Source organism: Equus przewalskii, chromosome 13 (assembly GCF_037783145.1).
Source record: "Equus przewalskii isolate Varuska chromosome 13, EquPr2, whole genome shotgun sequence".
Classification (NCBI taxonomy): Eukaryota; Metazoa; Chordata; class Mammalia; order Perissodactyla; family Equidae; genus Equus; species Equus przewalskii.
Window position 1 is genome coordinate 34,640,161 of NC_091843.1, and position 20,510 is coordinate 34,660,670.

The 20,510-nt window shown below is 45.2% G+C and overlaps 1 protein-coding gene and 1 long non-coding RNA gene across 22 annotated transcripts in view; one reads left to right on the forward strand and one right to left on the reverse strand.

Moving 5' to 3' along the window:
• Positions 1-20,510, reverse strand: part of LOC103550704 (protocadherin gamma-C4) — a 172,275-nt gene that overhangs the window by 60,480 nt on the left and 91,285 nt on the right. The window contains exons 1-2 of one of the 21 annotated variants that reach the window (XM_070570584.1): positions 15,870-20,471; positions 12,465-15,143 (exon numbers count right to left, since the gene is read on the reverse strand). The exons of 16 other annotated variants lie outside the window; for them this stretch is intronic. In XM_070570584.1, coding sequence (XP_070426685.1) covers positions 15,024-15,143; positions 15,870-18,290 — 2,541 coding nt within the window. In that variant the 5' untranslated portion in view covers positions 18,291-20,471 and the 3' untranslated portion in view covers positions 12,465-15,023. Of the gene's footprint in view, positions 1-2,986; positions 5,559-7,191; positions 10,710-12,458; positions 15,144-15,869; positions 20,472-20,510 lie in introns of those variants that run through there. 4 more of the 21 variants (XM_070570578.1, XM_070570569.1, XM_070570583.1 and 1 more) reach the window with 4 other exon arrangements.
• On the forward strand, positions 4,616-9,154 carry LOC139075292 (uncharacterized). The gene is made up of 2 exons (XR_011525528.1): positions 4,616-4,879; positions 5,087-9,154. It is a non-coding gene; the product is annotated as an uncharacterized lncRNA (long non-coding RNA).

Here is a 20,510-nt window from a genome sequence, read left to right on the forward strand (position 1 = left end):
AACTCCAACTTTCAGGTTTTGGTGATCCATTTTCCAGTTAAATCATCCTAGCAATCCTACTGGGGTAAATTGGTCCTTTAAATAAGAAGTTTCATACGACCCTTGTTTAGGTTACATTAGATTCAGAAAGAGAAAAATTAACACTCATAAAATTGTTTCATCCAAAACAAACTTTCCCCCATCTTTTATGACCCCAAACAGGAGCTTCCCAATCAAGAAGGTGACTAGGCACTTAAGATTTTAAAATTAGCTTTCATAAAAATTTTAGAACAGTTTTGCTATCACCCACAGGTCATCCCATTGTACCACGTGGAGAAGCGCACAAATCATTATTACTTTTCCCAACAGAATGTTAAGTGTGCTAACACTGGAAGCACAACTCCTTTTTCTATCAACAGTAAAAAATATGGCTACTGTTAATTAAGTACATATTATGAACCAGATGCTTTATATATTACCACCAGTCCTCACCACAATATTTCAAATTATATGGTAGTATTATCCCTACTTTGTTGAAGCTGAAAGAGATTAAATAACTTGTTAAAGGTCACACAGTTATGAGTTACTTCACTGCAAAGCTGCTATTTTTCTATCATACTACACCTTAGAATACTGATATCAGGTAATCCCCAGAGCACATACATTTGTTTATTCATTCACTCAACAGCTATTTAATGAAGCCTATTTAGCTCAAACCTGAAGCATAGTTGAGATCACTTATATTTGAGATACAGCTGAAGAGTCATGACTATTCTTGCCCTACCTCTTAATGAGTTGTCCCTAACTCAGGTTCAGTGGACAGAAGTCAGCATAATTGGAACTATACTAGGTTGGCTTCTCAAATAATTTCTGTTGTGTGTTATGTCTTTCACTTTGAATTGACCACCATATGAGAAATGGCCCTGTGATAAACATTTTGATAACTTTTACAAAACAACAGGAGGTATATTGCCCTCTATTCCTCTCAATATTACGTAGAAATTAAATTCCATTTGTAACTTAATGTCAACACAAAGTTTGCATTTTTAGATAAACACAAAAACTTCCCTTTAAAAAAACCAGATAACTGGAATCATTCTTTTTTTGTCTTGGTTGTCAAGAAGCATAAAGTGACATGTGAATCTCAGTAGCAGTAACTGTCTCATTTTAGGACCATTTGATTATCTTTCATTCTCTAAATGGTTTCCAATCTCTTATATAAGTCTAGATTTTAATTAACTGTTGTACTTTTGAAAGTAGATATGCAACAAATAGGTAAAGAGAAAATAATTAGGATGTTATGATTCCCTACACCTTTACAGAATTCACCAAAAGAAACTAGGCTTCTCACAGGTTCCAGCAATACCTTCCCAAGAATAATATACTATAGAATTCAATTTCTGTTCAACATTCTACAATAAGCGTAAAGTTCTCAGGAAACACTTAGAATCTGTGCACTTTCCAGAAAACTTTCCATGTATGCGAAAGTTATGGGAAATTTAATATAAGAAGAAGAGAGAATTACTGCAAATTCACCACAGTACCCAAAATACACTCAAAACACAATTTGTTAACTCTGAATGTTTTGCAAAGTCATCATTAAGATCATCAGTATGGGTAAAATGGGCAAAAGAAATATCTAATCTGGAAACGTATACAGATATTATAGTCCCAAAATCTATAATGGGGTTGAAAAAGAAACAATCTCAACAACAAAAAACCAAAAAACCCAATTAAAAAATGGGCAAAGAATCTGAACAGACATTTTTCCAAAGAAGATATACAGATGGCCAAAAGGCACATGAAAACACGTTCAATTCACTAATTATCAGGGAAATGCAAATCAAAACTACAATGAGATATCACCTCATGCCCCGTCAGAATGGCTATAATTAACAAGACAAGAAATAACAAGTATTGGAGAGGATATTGAGAAAAAGGAACACATACAGTGCTGGAGGGAATGCAAGCTGGTACAGCCACCATGGAAAACAGTATGGAGATTTCTCAAAATATTAACAATAGAACTACCGTACAACCCAGCCACTCCACTTCTGGGTGTTTATCCAAAGAGCAGGAAAACCTAATTCGAAAAGATATGTGCACCCCTATATTCATTGCAGCATTATTTACAATAGCCATGACTTGGAAGCAACCTAAGTGCTTATCATTAGATGAATGGATAAAGAAGATGTGGTATACATACACAATGCAATACTACTCAGCCATAAAAAAGATGAAATCTTGCCATTTGCAACAACATGGATGGACCTTAAGAGTATTATGGTAAGTGAAATAAATCAAACAGAGAAAGTAAAATACCATATGATTTCACTCATAAGTGGAAGAAAACAACAACAACAACAACAAACACATAGATATAAAGATTAGATTGGTGGTTACCAGAGGGGGAGGGCGACAGGAGCAAAAGAGCATACGTGTGCGGTGATGGATGGTAATTAGTCTCTGGGTGGTGAACACGAAGTAGTCTACACAGAAATCAAAATATAATCATGTACACCTGAAATGTACATAATATTATAAACTAATGTTACCTCAATAAAAAAAAAAAGAAAAAGAAACAATCTCTTCAGTCTTTCCTCATGATGACACAGTTTGCATATTTCAGTGAGAAAAATTTAAATGGGTAAGAAATAAACTCACCCTATTTGGAAGTTCATGAATGACTTGAAACCATGAAATGACTCAGTCCACTGAGAAAGCATAAATGTATGCATTCCTAATGACCAGAAACAATTACTGCAATTTTGAAGCAATGCTTAACAAAAAAAAAAGTACTTTATAAAGAGGATGTAAATTTTTATATATAACATATAAAAATTGTTATAAATAAGTCATGAGGGAAGGCGACCAGGTTGTCATTGGTATCTGCCATGTATGTATAAATTTATTGTTGTCTGCTTTATAAATTCCAAATATATAATAATTACCTATATAAGAGATATTTTCTTTAAAGCTCAGAGAAGAATATTTGATGTGGACTCACCTGAACTAAGGCATGATTATCTTTAGAAAATACCGAGTCACCTGACAGCAAAAGAGGCTCGCTTTTCTCACAGCTCTCCTGGCTGAGAAGCGTGTCCGCGTAGTTGGGCTGGGGGAAGATCAGGTGACTCTTCCGCGAGTCCGCGGTGAGGGAGACCTCGTGGGAATAGGTCTGCAGGAAAGCGCGCACCCCGTCCACGCCCACGAAGTGCGAGGTGGGCACGCCTACCAACCCGCCTCCTGAAGCCTGGAGCAGGCGTGACGTGTGCCAGCGCCTCAGTCTGAGCGCCAGCAGGACTATGACAAAGGCGAGGAAGACGCAGGAGACCGCAGCCACCGCTACCACGAGGTACAGCGTGAGGCCAGAGTCGTCAGGGTTGATGGGAGATTCGAGGCTGCTTAGGTCGGCCAGGACGTCTGGGATGCTGTTGGCCACGGCCACGGTGAGAGTGACAGTGGCTGAGAGTGGGGGCTGGCCGTGGTCCTGGACGGCCACCACCAAGCTCTGCTTGAGAGCATCTCTGTCCAGCAGGGCCCGCGCAGTGCGCAGCTCACCGGTGTGCAGCCCCACTGTGAAGAGCCCTGGCTCACTGGCCTTGAGCAGGAGGTAGGACAGCCAGGCATTCTGGCCTGAGTCTCTGTCCACCGCCACCACCTTGGTCACCAGGTAGCCAGGCTCTGCAGAGCGGGGTGCCAGTTCCACGCCTGTGGAGCCATCGGTGGGGAGGGTGGGGTACAGGATCTCGGGCACATTGTCATTCTGGTCCAGTACAAACAGGCTCAGCGACACATTGCTGCTGAGAGGAGGGTCCCCACTGTCATGCGCCATCACTTGCAGTTGCAGGTCTCTAAACTGCTCATAATCAAACGAGCACAGCGCATACAGGACTCCAGTGTCAGAGTTAATGGAGATGTAGGAGGACAGGGGTGCTCCCTGGAGGGTGTCCTCAGCCAGGGAGTAAGTGACTTGGGCGTTCTCTCCATAGTCAGGGTCTCGGGCAGTCACGGAGACTATGGAGGCTCCTCTAGGGTTGTTCTCTGGGATATAGGCAGAATAGGAGGCACGAGAGAAGGTGGGCGGGTTGTCGTTAGTGTCTGCCACAGTCAGTGAAATGTGAGTGTCCGTGGCCAGGGGCGGACTTCCTCGGTCAGTAGCAGTCACTGTGATGTTGTAGCTAGGAACCAGTTCTCTGTCTAGGAGTGTGTCTGTCACTAAACTATAGTAATTTCCATAAGATTTTTCTAATTTAAAGGGCAGATTCCCTTGGATGAAACAGATTACTTGTCCGTTTTCCCCAGAGTCCTGATCATTTACATTTAAAAGGGCAATTAACGTCCCACTGGGAGAGTTTTCCAGAATGGAGCTGGAGAGAGAGGTGACAACTACTTCAGGGGCGTTGTCATTCACGTCCAAAACTGTGATCAGGACTTTGGCTCGTGCAGAATATCCTGCGTTATCCATTGCTTGCACTTCCATCTCGTAGAATCCCGATTCCTCGTGGTTCAGCTCCCCTATTGTTGAAATTGTCCCTAAATTACAATCTAGCTTGAAAATTTGGGCCGCCTTGTTGTCCACGTACCGGAAGGAATACGTCACTTCCGCATTGGCTCCTTCGTCAGGGTCCGTGGCGTTTACCAGAAGCAGCTCAGTGCCCACGGCCACGTTCTCCGGAACGCTCACGCGGTACTCGGACTGAGCAAACGCCGGCGCGTTGTCGTTCACATCAACAACCATCACGCGGATGCGCGCGGTGCCAGTGCGGACCGGGTCGCCCCCGTCGGAGGCCGTGAGGACCAGGTGGTGAACGGCCTTTTTCTCGCGGTCCAGGGCGCGCTCCAGCACCAATTCCGGGTACTTGTTACCATCCGCTCCGCTTTGCACGTCCAGGGAGAAGTGAGTATTGCTACTGAGCTCGTAGCTCTGGAGAGAGTTCTTCCCGATATCCGGATCCCAAGCGTGGGGAAGGGGGAACCGCATCCCTGGGGCTGCGTTTTCACTCATTTTTATCTCTAATTCGCTTTCTGGGAAGTAGGGAGCATTATCATTAATGTCCCTCACTTCTACCACCACCCCGTATATTTTCACTTTATCCTCCATCAGAATCTCCAGATTTAGTTGACACTTGATGGCCCCCATACAGAGCTCCTCGCGGTCTATCCTGCCCGCGGATATCAAGCTGCCGCTGCGCGGGTTCAGAGCGAAAAGTTGAGTCCTACCTCTGGAGACGATGCGGACTCCTCGCTCCTCCAGTTCCCGGGGCTCCAGCCCCAGATCCTTGGCGATGTCGCCCACCCTGGAGCCTTTCTCCAGCTCCTCAAGAACTGAATAGTGGATTTGGGTGCATCCAGTTTCCCACAGAATCCCCAGAAGAACTCCCAGCAGGACCAGCCCTTTGCAGTCCTGGGGCAGTCGCGCAGGTTTCATTGTCACCTTCCTCGAAGATTACTTCCAATTCTTCCTTTGACCACCGAAGTCAGGATCAGATCTTCCGTCCTGGAATCTGACAGTTGGGGATCAGAGCTCCTCTGCCGAGTTTCCTCACAGGCTCGGAGACGGTTCGTTGCGAACTATCTGTGCTTTGTGCTTCAGGCGCGTGCACGGCAAGCAGGATCTCGCTGCTTTTCTCTCCCTGATTGGTGAACAGCGGCGCTCAGAGTCCTAACCAATTACTGCACAATCTTGAACTCCGGGAAAGGATTTTTGGTTTTTAGACCTTAAATAGCTCCACCTACTGTTCTTCAAATAGGGATGGAAGGGGAGCTGACTAAAACTACAGCATTCATTTTAATGGAAATTTCAGTGAGCGTCTTTTTATTTCTCTAAAATTTTTCACACAGAGCCATTTTCTTGAGATTTTCTGTAGCCGTAGGCATATTCTGATTTTTCCAATGAGCTTTTAAATGAATTCGAAGTTTCCATACACAGTAATTTTCACCTTATAATTTTAGTGCACGGGCCTTGATATCACCCTCCCCCCCAACACACCTATTATGGGCCATCTCCTTGGCAGTTTCCCATTTTGAGAAATCATTTAAACTTTCTCACTCAGCTATAACTTAGGGCAAAATTTTTTGATAGATTCTTAAATTTCCCCAAATGGAAGAACTAATTTAACAGGGTGTTGACATTTAACATTTAAAAATAAAATGTTCATGATAATATGGAAACCTAAAAATAAGAAACGTGATTGTACATGTTATCAGAATCACACCTGGCAGGAAGTCAAGTGAAGAAGGCACATTAACATTTTTAGAAGAAAGTGGAAGCATTCCAACTCACATTTACTGGAAATAAGGGTAGTACTCCACAACTTACAAATATATTTGAAAAGAATGTCTAGGAAAACTAGTAACCCAAAGAATATTATAAACTTACCTTTTTTTGGGTAACAAACCTAATTCCAATTACCGAGTATTACTGGTAATACATTTGGAAGCCCATCAAAATACAGGAAAAAAATTTTGTTATTGTGCTTTCATAAATGTAAATATTTAGATTCTGAGGATAAGCTTGTGTGGCAGGTATACTATATATAACATCTTTAAAGTTGGGAGGAAATCTACAGTTAGCTCTGAGAAAAGATTAGGCATAAAATTGACCTATTCAGTGGGACTCAAAGAATCTCTAGCAAATGCACCTGAATATTATCAAATCATTACTATGTCCTTATTTTTTAAAGCCTTTTCTCATGCATTTTCCCCTCACTTTGTAGTTAATAAAGCCTTATATAATCCAGATATTGATGTTATAGGAAAGAGAAACATCTATAGAAAGAAAACATTTATGCTTCAATTAAAAATATTTGAATGGCAGTACCACACAAAACCCACTTCTGACAGTAAAGGAGATTGTGTGTGTGTGGATAAAGAATATATCAGGTGAAAGGGTCAGAATATTTCAAAATACTTGAGGGCTCATAATGAAGTTACTGGCTCACACAAAAAGGAAAGGAAAATATTGAGAATGGGCAAACAAACTTGAAGTGATAGTAGATATAATCTGTTTAAGATTTTCTTGCCAAAATATTGATTTGAAAATTAATACTTTGAAATTATTGTGAAAATATTTTGAAATATTTGAAAATTATTTCAAAATTGAAATTATATTGAAAACCCATTTGTAGATGAAAGGCATTCACTGAAAGTCACGCGAGTAGAAGCAACACACTTAGAGCTTAACTTGTTGTTCTCGTCAGTGACACTTACTACCAAAGAAGCTTCCTTGGAAAGATCTTGTGGGGGGACCATTTCTGGCGTCATAGTGAGAAAATTACATCTTGTTTTCTGAGAATCGGAGGCAACGTACAGATTGTAGGAATAAGGCAAAGTTCCTTCACTGTAGTTGGGAGAAACCCCTGTCCCAGTCTTAGAACAGAGACCAGGCTGAAAGCAGCCCCAGGCGGCGGGGCTGGAGGAGCGTCGCAGGCGCAGGGCAATGGCCAGAATCACCGCGAGCAGGAAGAGCACAGAGATCAAGGCCAAGGCCACCACCAGGTAAAACTGCAGCTCAGCCTGGGGCTCAGAGGGTGCAGGATGGTCGCTGAGGTCCGGCAGCGCCTCTTGTAGGCTGTCTGCGAAGACCAGGAGCAGCGTGGCGGTGGCCGAGAGGGGCGGCTGTCCCCCGTCCCGCACGGCGACCAGCAGGCGCTGACGGGCCGCGTCCCTGTCGCCCAAAGCACGCGCCGTGCGCACCTCGCCCGTGCGCAGCCCCAGGCTGAAGAGTCCGGGCTCGCTGGCCTGCAGCACGTGGTAGGACAGCCAGGCGTTGTGTCCCGAGTCGGCGTCCACCGCCACCACCTTGGTGACCAGGTAGCCGGGCTGCGCGGCGCGCGGCACCGTGTCGAAGAGCGCCGAGCCGTCGGGCCCCAGCGCCGGGTACAGCACCCTTGGCGCGTTGTCGTTGCGGTCGCCCACCAGCACGCGCAGGCTCGCGTTGGCGCTGAGCGCGGGCGAGCCTTGGTCGCGGGCCTGCAGCGTCAGCTCGAAGGCGCGCAGCTGCTCGTGGTCGAAGGCGCGCTGCGCGAACACCACCCCGCTCTGCGCGCTCACCGACACGTAGGACGACAGCGCCCGCGGCTCCAGGTCGCTGGCCACGATGGAGTAGGAGACGCGGCCGTTGGGTCCCAGGTCGGGATCTGAGGCGCTGACTTGGGCGATGGAGGCGCCGGGCGGGTTGTTCTCAGCCACGTGGACCACGTAGGAGGCCTGGTGGAAAACCGGAGCATTGTCGTTGATGTCGCCAATGTGTAGTGTGACACTTCTGCTGGAGGAGAGGGGCGGCTTGCCCCTATCGGTGGCTGTGATGGTGACATTGTACTCTGGAGTCTGCTCCCTGTCCAGGGCCCCATCTGTTACAAGCTTGTAGTAATTATTGGAGGAAGGTACAATTCTGAAAGGAACTTTTTCTTCTATGAGGCATGTGACTTCTCCATTTTCTCCCGAATCTTGATCATATGTTTTGAACAGAGCTATCACCGTCCCTGGTTCTGCGTCCTCGGTTATGGAACTGGACACTGAAGTGAAAACCACCTCTGGGGTGTTGTCGTTCTCATCTACAATTTCTAGTATAATTTTACATTCAGCAGCCATGCCTCCACCGTCCTCGGCCTCTATGCTCATGGTATAACTGCTACTGATTTCAAAGTCTATGGGGTCTTTGGATTTAATTTCTCCACTTTGATGGTCTAGCATAAACTTGTTTCCAATATCTCGTAGTGTTTTGAAGGAGTAGGTGATCTCTGCATTGATGCCCTCATCCTGGTCGGTGGCTGTCACCTTTAGCACAGAGGTGCCTGGGGGCAAGTTCTCCCGCAGGCTAACTTTGTACACATTCTGACTGAACACTGGGGGGTTATCATTGGCGTCAGTAACCTTGATCCTGATTTGAGTGGTGCTAGTTCGGACCGGGTCACCCCCATCCATTGCTGTCAGGACCAGAAGATGGGAGCTCTGTTGTTCCCGGTCCAGGGACTTCTCCAACACTAATTCCGGGGCATTCTTGCCTTCAGTCTTATCCTTCACTATCAGAGAGAAATGCTCACTGTAGCTGAGTTGGTAACTCTGGAGAGAGTTAGGCCCTACATCTGCATCTATAGCGGATTCCAGCCCAAACTGAGTCCCTGGAATTACAAATTCATTAATTTGTAAAACAATGTTGTTTTGCGGGAAATGAGGTGGATTGTCATTTATATCATCTATCATCACATTTATGTGAAAAACATTTAGAGGATTCTCTGCTACAATCTCTAAGGGTAAGACACACAGAGGGTTTTGGGAGCAGAGCGACTCCCGATCTATTCTGTCACTCACAAGTAAGTTCCCGGTCTCCTTGTCTATGGTAAAGTATTGTTTCTCTGCACTAATTCTGAGGTTGCGGGTCAATAAATCCTGTACATGCAGCCCCAGGTCCTCAGCGAGGTTCCCCACCACAGAGCCCCTGGCCATTTCTTCTGGAATAGAATAGAGAATCTGCTCGGAGAGCGCCCCGGAGAACAAAGGCAGCAGGAAGGGAAAGAGTACTTGCCGCCGCCAGGTACTGCTCCTCAGCTTCGCCCTATTTCCCATCCTTCTCCGCGTTGCTGCAGTCTCGGATGTTAAGAGAAGATGCTTTACAAATTGCGTCTAAAATATCTATTCCACCGCGTAGAAAACTCAACGCTCCCAGTTTAAAGGCATCCCAGTCCGTATTCCGGAATCAGATTTGCCAAGCGGAGAGCCCGAGACCGGGCTCCTCTCTTTCCGACTTGCTTCTGTGACTGCGCAGAAAACCACCCGGGTGGATCCCGGACTCCAACTCCTGCAGCGTATCGGCCAACAGCGGCGCTCAGAGTCTATTTAGAAAACTGCAGTCAGAAGACGAAACTACGGAATGAGATTCGGTACTCCGACAGGTATGTTGGACTGATGTATAGGGAAGGAGGCAGTTTACGAGTTTTGGATGTGTCTATTTTCCAGCGTTTACTACCAAAGAAGGTTCCTTAGAGATGGCATCCTATAGAAAAGCTATCAATCCAGTAATGAGAAAAGTTTGTCTTTTCTTAATCAGAGGCAATACATATATTGGAAGAACAAGACTTAGAACAAGACCACGTGGGAAAACAGCCCTACCAAGTGGTATGGGGAAATTTCGACAGCCATGAAATAACACCCAGTATTATCTTCAGTCGGATGTGCAGATAATTTTCCTCCTCTGTTTATCAGAGGAAACTAGAGGAGAGCTCAAAGCTATGTAAGATATACACAGGATAAGGATGGCCAATGCCATAAAGCCTTCCTTCTTACTTATAAAAGAGATTTATGCAGAGGATTGTTAAGTGTTTTACACTTTCATCATAAACAGAATATAAAAGCATATGCTAGTAGATTACCATAGAAATTTAACGACATGAAATGTGAGAGAGTTTTATTTTTATTCTTTTCTTTAACTGGACTGTATGTTGCACATTAACAGAACTTTATCACTACCTCTGAGTCAAAATAACCTTCTTAATCTCAAGTTTCAATGCCAACCTTTCCTTTTTATTCTCCAAGAACTAGTTCAGGCTATGTTAAAAGATTATGGAACAACTTCCCTTTACCAGCAAATACTTCATATCCTTTTTATTCATCTAATTCTGTTCAAGTAAAATACCCTAAATCTTTTTTCTCAGTTTGGAATTCCATAAACATAAATTCTATCACTACATGCTCACACACTCTAACATTTTTCTTGACTTCAAGACAAATGTAGGCATCTGTTGCAGGACTTCCCTCTCCTACAGGTGAAATTCTTTTCACTCAAACATTAGTCACTCAATTTATAGTTAATTATATTAAGGTCAATTCCTAAATTGGGAAGGAAAACTTGAAAGGTAATATGAATATGCAAGTAATTTGGGCTAAATATCTAGAAGTGGTTTGAGAGTGCTGAGCTGAACTGATTATGGATCAGATAGCCTAGATAAGTCTCCTTTCCTCACGTGACTTTCCTAGACATTGCTTCAGATAACACACATGTTATCAGGTAACTCTCAGGGCTTCAGTAACAAGTTGGTTCTGAATATAAGAATTAAATATACTTCTATGTAATAAAATGAGGTTTGAAGGAAATAAAGAAGGAATGCATGACTCATAGGCATATTGAAGACAAAGAAAAAATATCCAGTAGAATACCAGCTAAATCAGTCTCATAAAGTCTACATATCTACTCCATCTCTTATATACACAAACTAACCTATATGAATAAATCTGGAAAAAGTAAGCATGTTTAGCAGATTTGAAAATAACTTTTTAAGAAATTCCAGATCAAAATGATTTCTGTAAGTGAATTTACTGCATGAAAAGAAACCTTCAACACAGGGGCCAGCTTGGGGGCATAGTGGTTAAGTTCGTGTGCTCGCTTTGGTGGCCTGGGGTTTGCGGGCCTGGATCCCAGGCATGGACCTACATACTGCTCATCAATCCATGCTGTGGCAGCATCGCAAAAACAAAACAGAGGGGGACTGGCACAGATGTTAGCTCAGGGACAATCTTCCTCAAGCAAAATGAGGAGGATGGGCAACAAATGTTAGCCCAGGGCCAACCTTCCTCACCAAAAAACCCCAAAAACAAAACAATAAACACTTCAACACATATACACACAGACACTAAAGTACAAGTAAACGAATAAAAGGTAATAATACCAGTTCGACAACTCAATGATTTCTTCAGAACAATTATTTTGAAGATAGGATTGCTATAGAAATAAGAAAGATATCTAGAACTTAAGGGAAAAAATGTGTTCTACATTTCCTCTCCCAAGAGAGTCTAGTAATTAAAAGGCAGTCAGTATGTCCATTTTGGTGGAATAAATAAATGAGACAAAGTTGAAATAATCAACAGGATCTAAACATATTACCAGTCATCAAAAATCAAAATAGAATTGTTTCCTGCTCAGAGAAAAGCTTACAAGTGTAAATGTGTATGTGTGTGCGTGTGTGTATATGTATATAGATAGACAAGGAAAAGAGCTAGAGAGAGGGTGCTATTGAATCAACAGGGTCAAATTTGAATATTAGAAATAAAGCAAATAATGGTAGCATAAAATTATAAATCAGCAGAGGCAATGTGAAGTTGAAGCACGGAAATAAATAAAAAGTGTTTGTGAATCATTAATTCGAATCATAACCAGTTGACATGGAAAGCCACAGACACTGATGATGGAAAAATATTACTAAAATTCAACTTACTATAAAGCATGCCATGATAACCGAACTGGATCTTTGGAATCAAAAGGAAATATTCCAGGACTAAGAAAAAATGACTTTCACAAAAGCTTTCTGAAAAAGGATGGTAATTTCACGAAAGGTAAAGTACAGATACTCACATGTATTGCTCTGTATGAACTGAACATGTCCCTCCCCCGGAAACAGTTTTTATAATAGGCTTAGGGGAAAAAAGCCACTTAAGACTTGTGCAGAGACACCAGCAATTGGGAAGCAGGAAATAAATCTCACCTGATTACTCGTAGGGTCACATTTGCCAAAACCAGTAGCTGAATCTTCAGCAATTAAGAGTGGCTCGCTTTTCTCACAGCTCTCCTGGCTGATGAGCGTGTCCGCGTAGTTGGGCTGGGGGAAGATCAGGTGACTCTTCCGCGAGTCCGCAGTGAGGGAGACCTCGTGGGAATAGGTCTGCAGGAAAGCGCGCACCCCATCCACGCCCACGAAGTGCGAGGCGGGAACGCCCACCAACCCGCCTCCTGAAGCCTGGAGCAGGCGTGACGTGTGCCAGCGCCGCAGTCTGAGCGCCAGCAGCACAATGACAAAGGCGAGGAAGACGCAGGAGACAGCGGCTACTGCCACCACCAGGTAGAGTGTGAGGCTAGATTCATCAGGATTGGCGGGAGACTCGAGGCTGTCCAGGTCAGCCAGGATGTCTGGGATGCTGTCAGCCACAGCTACCGTAAGTGTGACAGTGGCTGAGAGTGGAGGCTGGCCGTGGTCCTGGACGGCCACCACCAAGCTCTGCTTGAGTGCATCTCTGTCCAGAAGGGCCCTTGCCGTGCGCACCTCGCCCGTGTGCAGCCCCACGGTGAAAAGCCCTGGCTCACTGGCCTTGAGCAGGAGGTAGGACAGCCAGGCATTCTGGCCAGAATCTTGGTCCACTGCCACCACTTTGGTCACCAGGTAGCCGGGCTCTGCAGAACGGGGTGCCAGCTCCACGCCTGTGGAGCCATCGGTGGGGAGGGTGGGGTACAGGATCTCTGGTGCATTGTCATTCTGGTCTAGCACAAATATGCTCAGTGACACGTTGCTACTGAGTGGTGGGTTCCCGCTGTCCAGTGCTGTCACCCACAGCTTCAGGTCACGGAACTGTTCATAGTCAAAGGAGCTCAGTGCATACAGGACTCCGGTGTCAGAGTTGATGGAGACATAGGAAGATAGAGGTGCTCCCTGGAGGGTATCCTCAACCAGAGAGTAAGTGATCTGGGCGTTCTCTCTACTGTCCCGGTCCACAGCAGTCACTGAGAAGAAGGAGGCTCCTCTGGGGTTGTTTTCAGGAACGTAGGCAGAGTAAGAGGAGTAAGCAAAAGTGGGCGGGTTATCATTGTCATCCGCTACATTCAGTGAAATGTGAGTTTCTGTAGACAAGGGCGGACTTCCATGATCTGTGGCTGTCAACGTTATATTGTAGCTCTGGACCTGCTCCCTGTCCAGCTCGCTGTTTGTTATCAACTTGTAATAATTTTCATAGGTCTTTTCTAATTTAAAAGGCAGATTGTTAGGAATGAAACAGGAGACTTGACCATTTTCTCCGGAGTCTTGATCTTGCACATTTAGAAGAGAAATTACTGTACCTGGAGGAGAATTCTCCAGCACTGAATTAGTAGAAGATGTGATAGTTATTTCTGGAGCATTATCGTTAACGTCCACAATTGTGATCAACATCTTAGCACTGGTGGAGAGACCTCCACCATCTTGGCCTTGAATTTCCATCTCATAGAACCTATATTTCTCAAAATCCAGAGACCCCTGTATTAAGACTTCTCCAGTTCGAGGATCCAACTGGAAAATTTCAGAAGCTTTGCTTTCCATATTCCGGAATGAATACACCACTTCCCCGTTGATTCCTTCATCTGGATCAGTTGCGTTTACCATGAGCACCCGAGTTCCAGAGCTGAGGTTCTCGGGAACACTCACTCGATAAACAGACTGTGTAAACTTTGGGATATGGTCATTTACATCGAGGACCACCACACGAATGGGAACAGCGCCCTGGCGAATGGGATCTCCTCCATCTAAGGCTGTGAGGAGGAGGTGATGAGCAGCCTGTTTCTCCCGGTCCAGGCTCCCCTCCAGCACTAGCTCGGGATTCTTGGCCCCATCCGTTCCGCCTCGCACTTGCAAGGAAAAGTAACTATTAGAGTTGAGCTGGTAGCGCTGGAGGGAGTTTACTCCCACATCCGGATCCCTAGCGTTAGGAAGGGGAAATCGTGATCCTGGAGTTGCGTGCTCACTGACTTTTATCTCTACTTCCTCCTCCCGGAAGCTGGGGGCGTTATCATTAATATCCATTATTTCCACCTCCACTCCGTAAATCCTCAGAGTATCTTCCACAAGTATCTCCATATTTAATAAGCAGGAGGATAGTGTCTCACAGAGCTCCTCTCGGTCTATCCTACCCGCAGTGATCAAGCTGCCACTTCGCGGACTCAGAGCGAAAAGCTGCGTCTTTCCTCTGGAGACAATGCGGACTCGGCGTTCCGTCAGCTCCCAGGGCTCCAGCCCCAGATCCTTGGAAATATTGCCCACGAAGAAGCCTTTGTCTGTCTCTTCGGGCACCGAATATCGGATCTTCCTGGCCCCAGACTCCCGCAGCGTCCCCAGAAAAATGTACACTAGGACCAGCCCCCGGCGGTCCAGGCGCAGTAGCCGATTCGCCATGGCAGTGGCTGAGCCTATATTCTGTGATTTCTTGAGCCGTTTTGTTCTTAATCAGCTTGTGTATCTACGAAGTACGGGGCCGACTGCGTCCAAAATATATTACAGAGCGAAGGGAAGTACTTTAAGTTTCCAGCATCAGGAGGATCTGTGAGTATCCATCTCACTCTTTGTGTTGTTGAGGCGGGGGAGGGAGGGACTCTGTAGCTCGCAGCTTCCCATTCCCTGATTGGTGAACAGCGGCGCCTGGAGTCCAATCTTATTATTGCACCGAGTAAGAAAAATCCAACTAATGTGCTGATTTTAGAAATTATTACACTCACCTCTTCAAGAATGGTGTAATACACCTTTACGTATTGGTAAAGCTTAAAATTGCATATAATAAAGAGTTATACGATGCTATGTTAAAGGTTCACCAAGAGCACTTATGAAAGTAATTATTAAAAGAGCTTGCTTAATTTTTTAAAAAGCTTTCACATACTACTGGCACTAAAAACTTACAGGTTAGATTTGGTTCCTATTGATTTTTACCGACTGAGGGGAACAGCATTTGTGGATAGGGAACTAGCATGGTCCCAACAAAATAATCAGATAGGATGCATGACTATAATTCTTACCAATGTTTCTTTATTGAGTAAAATAAAGATGAAATGTTTGAGAAAATTTGGATGGCATTAGGTTTGTCATTTAAAACCCCACGATATGAAAATCTAACTGTATTCCATATCCTTAATTAGAAGGCATTCTATTTCATGAAAATTTCACCTGAGATTTCTCTATGTATTTTAGGTTCAAATACATTTGAATAGTAGGAGTGCAGCATTGTGAACTTTACTCTTAGTGATACCCATAGATTTGACCTAGATATATTTTTAGGAACTTTATCAAGAGATTGAATCTAGATATTTTAGATTCTAGAGATAACCTCTATATTGAGATGTATTGGCATATTGGAATATAAAAAACATTATTTTAGATACTTACTTGTTTAAAAGTCTTCTTATCTGCTTCGATACTTGGAGTTAAAATGCTAGCCAACAGCACTGAAGAGCTATCTTTGTTGAGAATATCTTGTGTGGCTGGACAATGATCGACAGATGTGAGAAAATGAAATTCTGGGTTAGTCTGATCCCCAGGCACACACAAGTTATAGGCATAGGGCAACGTTCCCTCACTGTAGTTGGGGGGAATCTCGGGTCCAGATTTGGAGCAGAGAACAGACCCAAAGCAGCCCCCAGTGGCGGGGCTGGAGGAGCGTCGCAGGCGCAGGGCAATGGCCAGAATCACCGCGAGCAGGAAGAGCACAGAGATCAAGGCCAAGGCCACCACCAGGTAAAACTGCAGCTCAGCCTGGGGCTCAGAGGGTGCAGGATGGTCGCCGAGGTCCGGCAGTGCCTCTTGTAGGCTGTCTGCGAAGACCAGGAGCAGCGTGGCGGTGGCCGAGAGGGGCGGCTGTCCCCCGTCCCGCACGGCGACCAGCAGGCGCTGGCGGGCCGCGTCCCTGTCGCCCAAAGCACGCGCCGTGCGCACCTCGCCCGTGCGCAGCCCCAGGCTGAAGAGTCCGGGCTCGCTGGCCTGCAGCACGTGGTAGGACAGCCAGGCGTTGTGTCCCGAGTCGGCGTCCACCGCCACCACCTTGGTGACCAGGTAGCCGGGCTGCGCGGCGCGCGGCACCGTGTCGAAGAGCGCCGAGCCGTCGGGCCCCAGCGCCGGGTACAGCACCCTTGGCGCGTTGTCGTTGCGGTCGCCCACCAGCACGCGCAGGCTCGCGTTGGCGCTGAGCGCGGGCGAGCCCTGGTCGCGGGCCTGCAGCGTCAGCTCGAAGGCGCGCAGCTGCTCGTGGTCGAAGGCGCGCTGCGCGAACACCACCCCGCTCTGCGCGCTCACCGACACGTAGGACGACAGCGCCCGCGGCTCCAGGTCGCTGGCCACGATGGAGTAGGAGACGCGGCCGTTGGGTCCCAGGTCGGGATCTGAGGCGCTGACTTGGGCGATGGAGGCGCCGGGCGGGTTGTTTTCTGGCACGTGGACCAAGTAGGCTGACTGTCGGAAAACCGGCGCGTTGTCGTTGACGTCGGTGACGTGCAGGGTGATGGTAGTGCTGGAGGAGAGGGGCGGCTTGCCCCTGTCGGTGGCTGTGATTGTCACATTATACTCTGGGGTCTGCTCCCTGTCCAGGGCCCCATCTGTTACAAGCTTGTAGTAATTATTAGAAGAAGAATGAATCTTAAATGGAACATCTCTACTTAAATTGCATGTGACTTCTCCATTTTCCCTGGAATCCCGGTCCCGTGTTTTGAAGAGAGCCACAACCATTCCGGGACGAGAATCCTCCAAAATCTGATCAGAGAGGGAAGTGATGATTATTTCTGGGAGGTTGTCATTTCCGTCTAGAACTTCTATAATTACTTTACACTGTGTAGAGAGGGATCCTCGGTCCTTTGCTTCTACACCCATGGTATATCTTTCTACTTCTTCAAAATCCAAGGGTTGGTGAGTTATAATGTTTCCTGTAGCGGGATCCAGAGAGAACACGTGCTGGGCGTTATCAGTCACACCAAGGAATGAGTAGGTGATCTCCGCGTTGAAGCCTTCGTCTTGGTCTGTGGCACTCACCTTCAACACCGAGCTGCCTGGGGGCACGTCTTCCGGAAGGCTGACCCTGTACACGTCTTGGCTGAACACTGGGGGGTTATCGTTGGCATCCACCACCAGGATTCGGATTTGAGTGGTGCCGCTTCGCGGCGGTTCCCCGCTGTCTAAGGCTGTCAGCACCAAGTGATGAGTGCTCTGCGTTTCTCGGTCCAGGGTCTTCTTCAATACCAGTTCTGGATATTTGCCACCATCGGGATTGTCTTTCACCACCAACGAGAAATACTCGTTAGGACTTAGTTGGTACTTGCTCAGTGAATTCATACTAATATCGGGATCTTTTGCACACTCAAGAATTGTTCCCATCCCCGGGCTGACAGACTCACTGATTTCTAAGTTTATTTCATCTTTATGGAATTGAGGGGCGTGGTCATTAATATCCTCAACAACCACAACGATATGAAAGATATTTAAAGGATTTTCCACCACAGCTTCCAACTGCAATTCACATCTTCTTCTCTCTTTGCATATCTGCTCACGGTCTATTCGGTCCTTCACAAGTAGCTCCCCGCTCTCCGGGTCTACGCTGAAAAGCAGCTTCTCTGCGCTAACTCGCAGCTTCCGAGCCGACACATCCAGGACACTGAGTCCTAGATCCTTGGCGAGGTTCCCGACCACCGAGCCCTTGGCCAGCTCCTCAGGAATCGAGTAGCGGATCGGTTCGGAGAGCGCGGGGTAGAACAAAGGCAGCAGGAAGGGAAACAGTACCTTCCGCGGGCCGGCCGGGCGCCTCCGCGCGCAGCTCCCTCCCATTGCGCGCTCCAGTTCTCGCTGGGTCCCAGTCTTTCCAGTTGGAGAAAGTGCACACTATTGCACTGGAAGCATTCGGCCCAGGACAGGCGGAGCTCCCAGTCTTGGGGCTGGGAATCTGTGTGTGCTGGGGAGAGTCTGGGGCGCCAGGAGCCTCAGTGTGTAAGCGGGTTTCCTTCTCTGTGTTGGCTGCGCAGGAAATCCCAGGCTAGAGGCTCAGCAATCCTGGGCGTCAGCGCTTGCCCTGCACTGGCCGACAGCGGCGCCCAGAGGCCCCGTGTGGAACCGCAACCTGGTTTTTCTATTTCAGAAATCTTTTTCTTTAAATGCAAGAAACAGCTAAAATATTTGAATCTTATTCGTCAGCGATTCTGTTTTCATCATGAAACGTATTTTTCAAATGGTCAAAAAGATCATATGTTTTTATATGTTAAAAATTTATGTAGGTTTTGAGTAGATAAAATTATTTCTTTAAATTGAAAAAGGCACCTAGGAATTTACAGTGAAAAGTATGTCTGCTATCCCATGGCACACTGCTACCCAGTTCTTCCATTCAGTAGCAGTCGCTGTTGTTCCTTTTAAGAGTAGTTGTCCACGAAGGGAAGTATTGGAGGTAAGCAAAAAACCTTTTTGTCTTCAATCCTAGCTTATATTTGGCTAGACGGTATTAATCCATCCCCCCCATTTTTAGGAACTGGAATGCAACCATTGCCATATTCATTACAATCATCCAGGGTGTCCTTTACTGCTTTTAAATAATTATATTTAAAAACACTTGCTTACAATAGCTACTGTGTCAAAAGAGTAGTTTTTTTTAAAAACCTGTATTTTTCAAAATACTAGACTTAAGATGGATGCATAGTAATTTTGATGCTCATGCACAGGAATTTAAAATGACAGTTTCAATGATCTAAAAGTTAATAACTATGACCCTAAAGGGTGTGCTCTCCTTCCACAGACCTATCATTGAACAAATGTTGAATGACATGAAAATAGTCATGGTCTCATAAGTATTTTTGAGACACATTAGGTCACTCTTTGACTTTAAACTACCATAGTAGTTTAGAAGAATATTAGTAGTAAATTAAAAGTAATAAATCAAACCAAATAAATCACTATCCTCACTAAATGGGCTCATCAGTAACTCCACAGATCATCGTTTAGAATAATTTTGTGTATTTCTCTGCTTATATTCAGATCCCCTGCAGAAATGACATTTCTTTCCTGACTTTAAGTTTATTTTGACTCTTAATTGCAGAATTTCAGGTGGGTCTTCCTTTCTCTACATTAAGGAGCCACTGAAAATACCCTTGGCCACATCCCTTGCTCCTGTTCTTGGAAACATGTTCAAATCTGTCTCCTCAGTCTATATGTTTTTAAGCCTTAAAGACTGGATAACTTAACAAAAAATACAGAGAGAGCAGAACCCAAAATTCGCTTAATATAACCTTCTATAGGCTCTGTGGAATCCCTATTGAGCAAAGAAAGTCAAATTAAAATGCTTTGTCTCCCACATAACAGTATGAAACTAGAATCACAGGCAGAAAGGATGCTACAGTGTTACCAGGTATGATTACACTTACAAAAAATTAAGCACACATTGTTATGAATTGTTGATAGAATATTAATGAAAAATTTAAATCTCTCTAGGAAGTATTCAACTGTAACTGTCACTCCAAGGTCTAGTTTGAAAAATATAGCCACAGAGTGTATTGTCCTTCTCCTTGGGAAGAACAACACTGAACACTGGCTTTGCGCTTGGGTTGTGTTTCCAGTGAAGCTAATGCATTTGTTTCTGACGTTTACCTGTTCTTAACAGACCTGCCTTCAAAACAGGAGGTAGGGTTGTCTGAGGGACTAGGGTTTCTTCAGTATGTGGCCAATAGGGCAAGCGCACATATTGACAGACACTTCTGTACGGAAGTCCTCTCTTAGGAATTGTCAGCAGTGTATTCAACAACTATAAAATATAAGGCTCTGCAAAGCTAATCATAACAGCCTTATGACAACAGGCCTTCACTGGGATTAGGTGACTATTTACGAGAAAGTAACCATATCAGCCTTAATAACCATCAAGTTCTACTCTTGAATGTTTTAGCAAGAAGCAAAGGTCGTTGAAACAGAGAAAAGTGAAAAAAATATAGAAATTTTCCATCATCATGCTGGAAACCTAAAAGTAAAACCAATGATAATTTTTTAAAGGAAAGTAAAAGAGTAAAAATA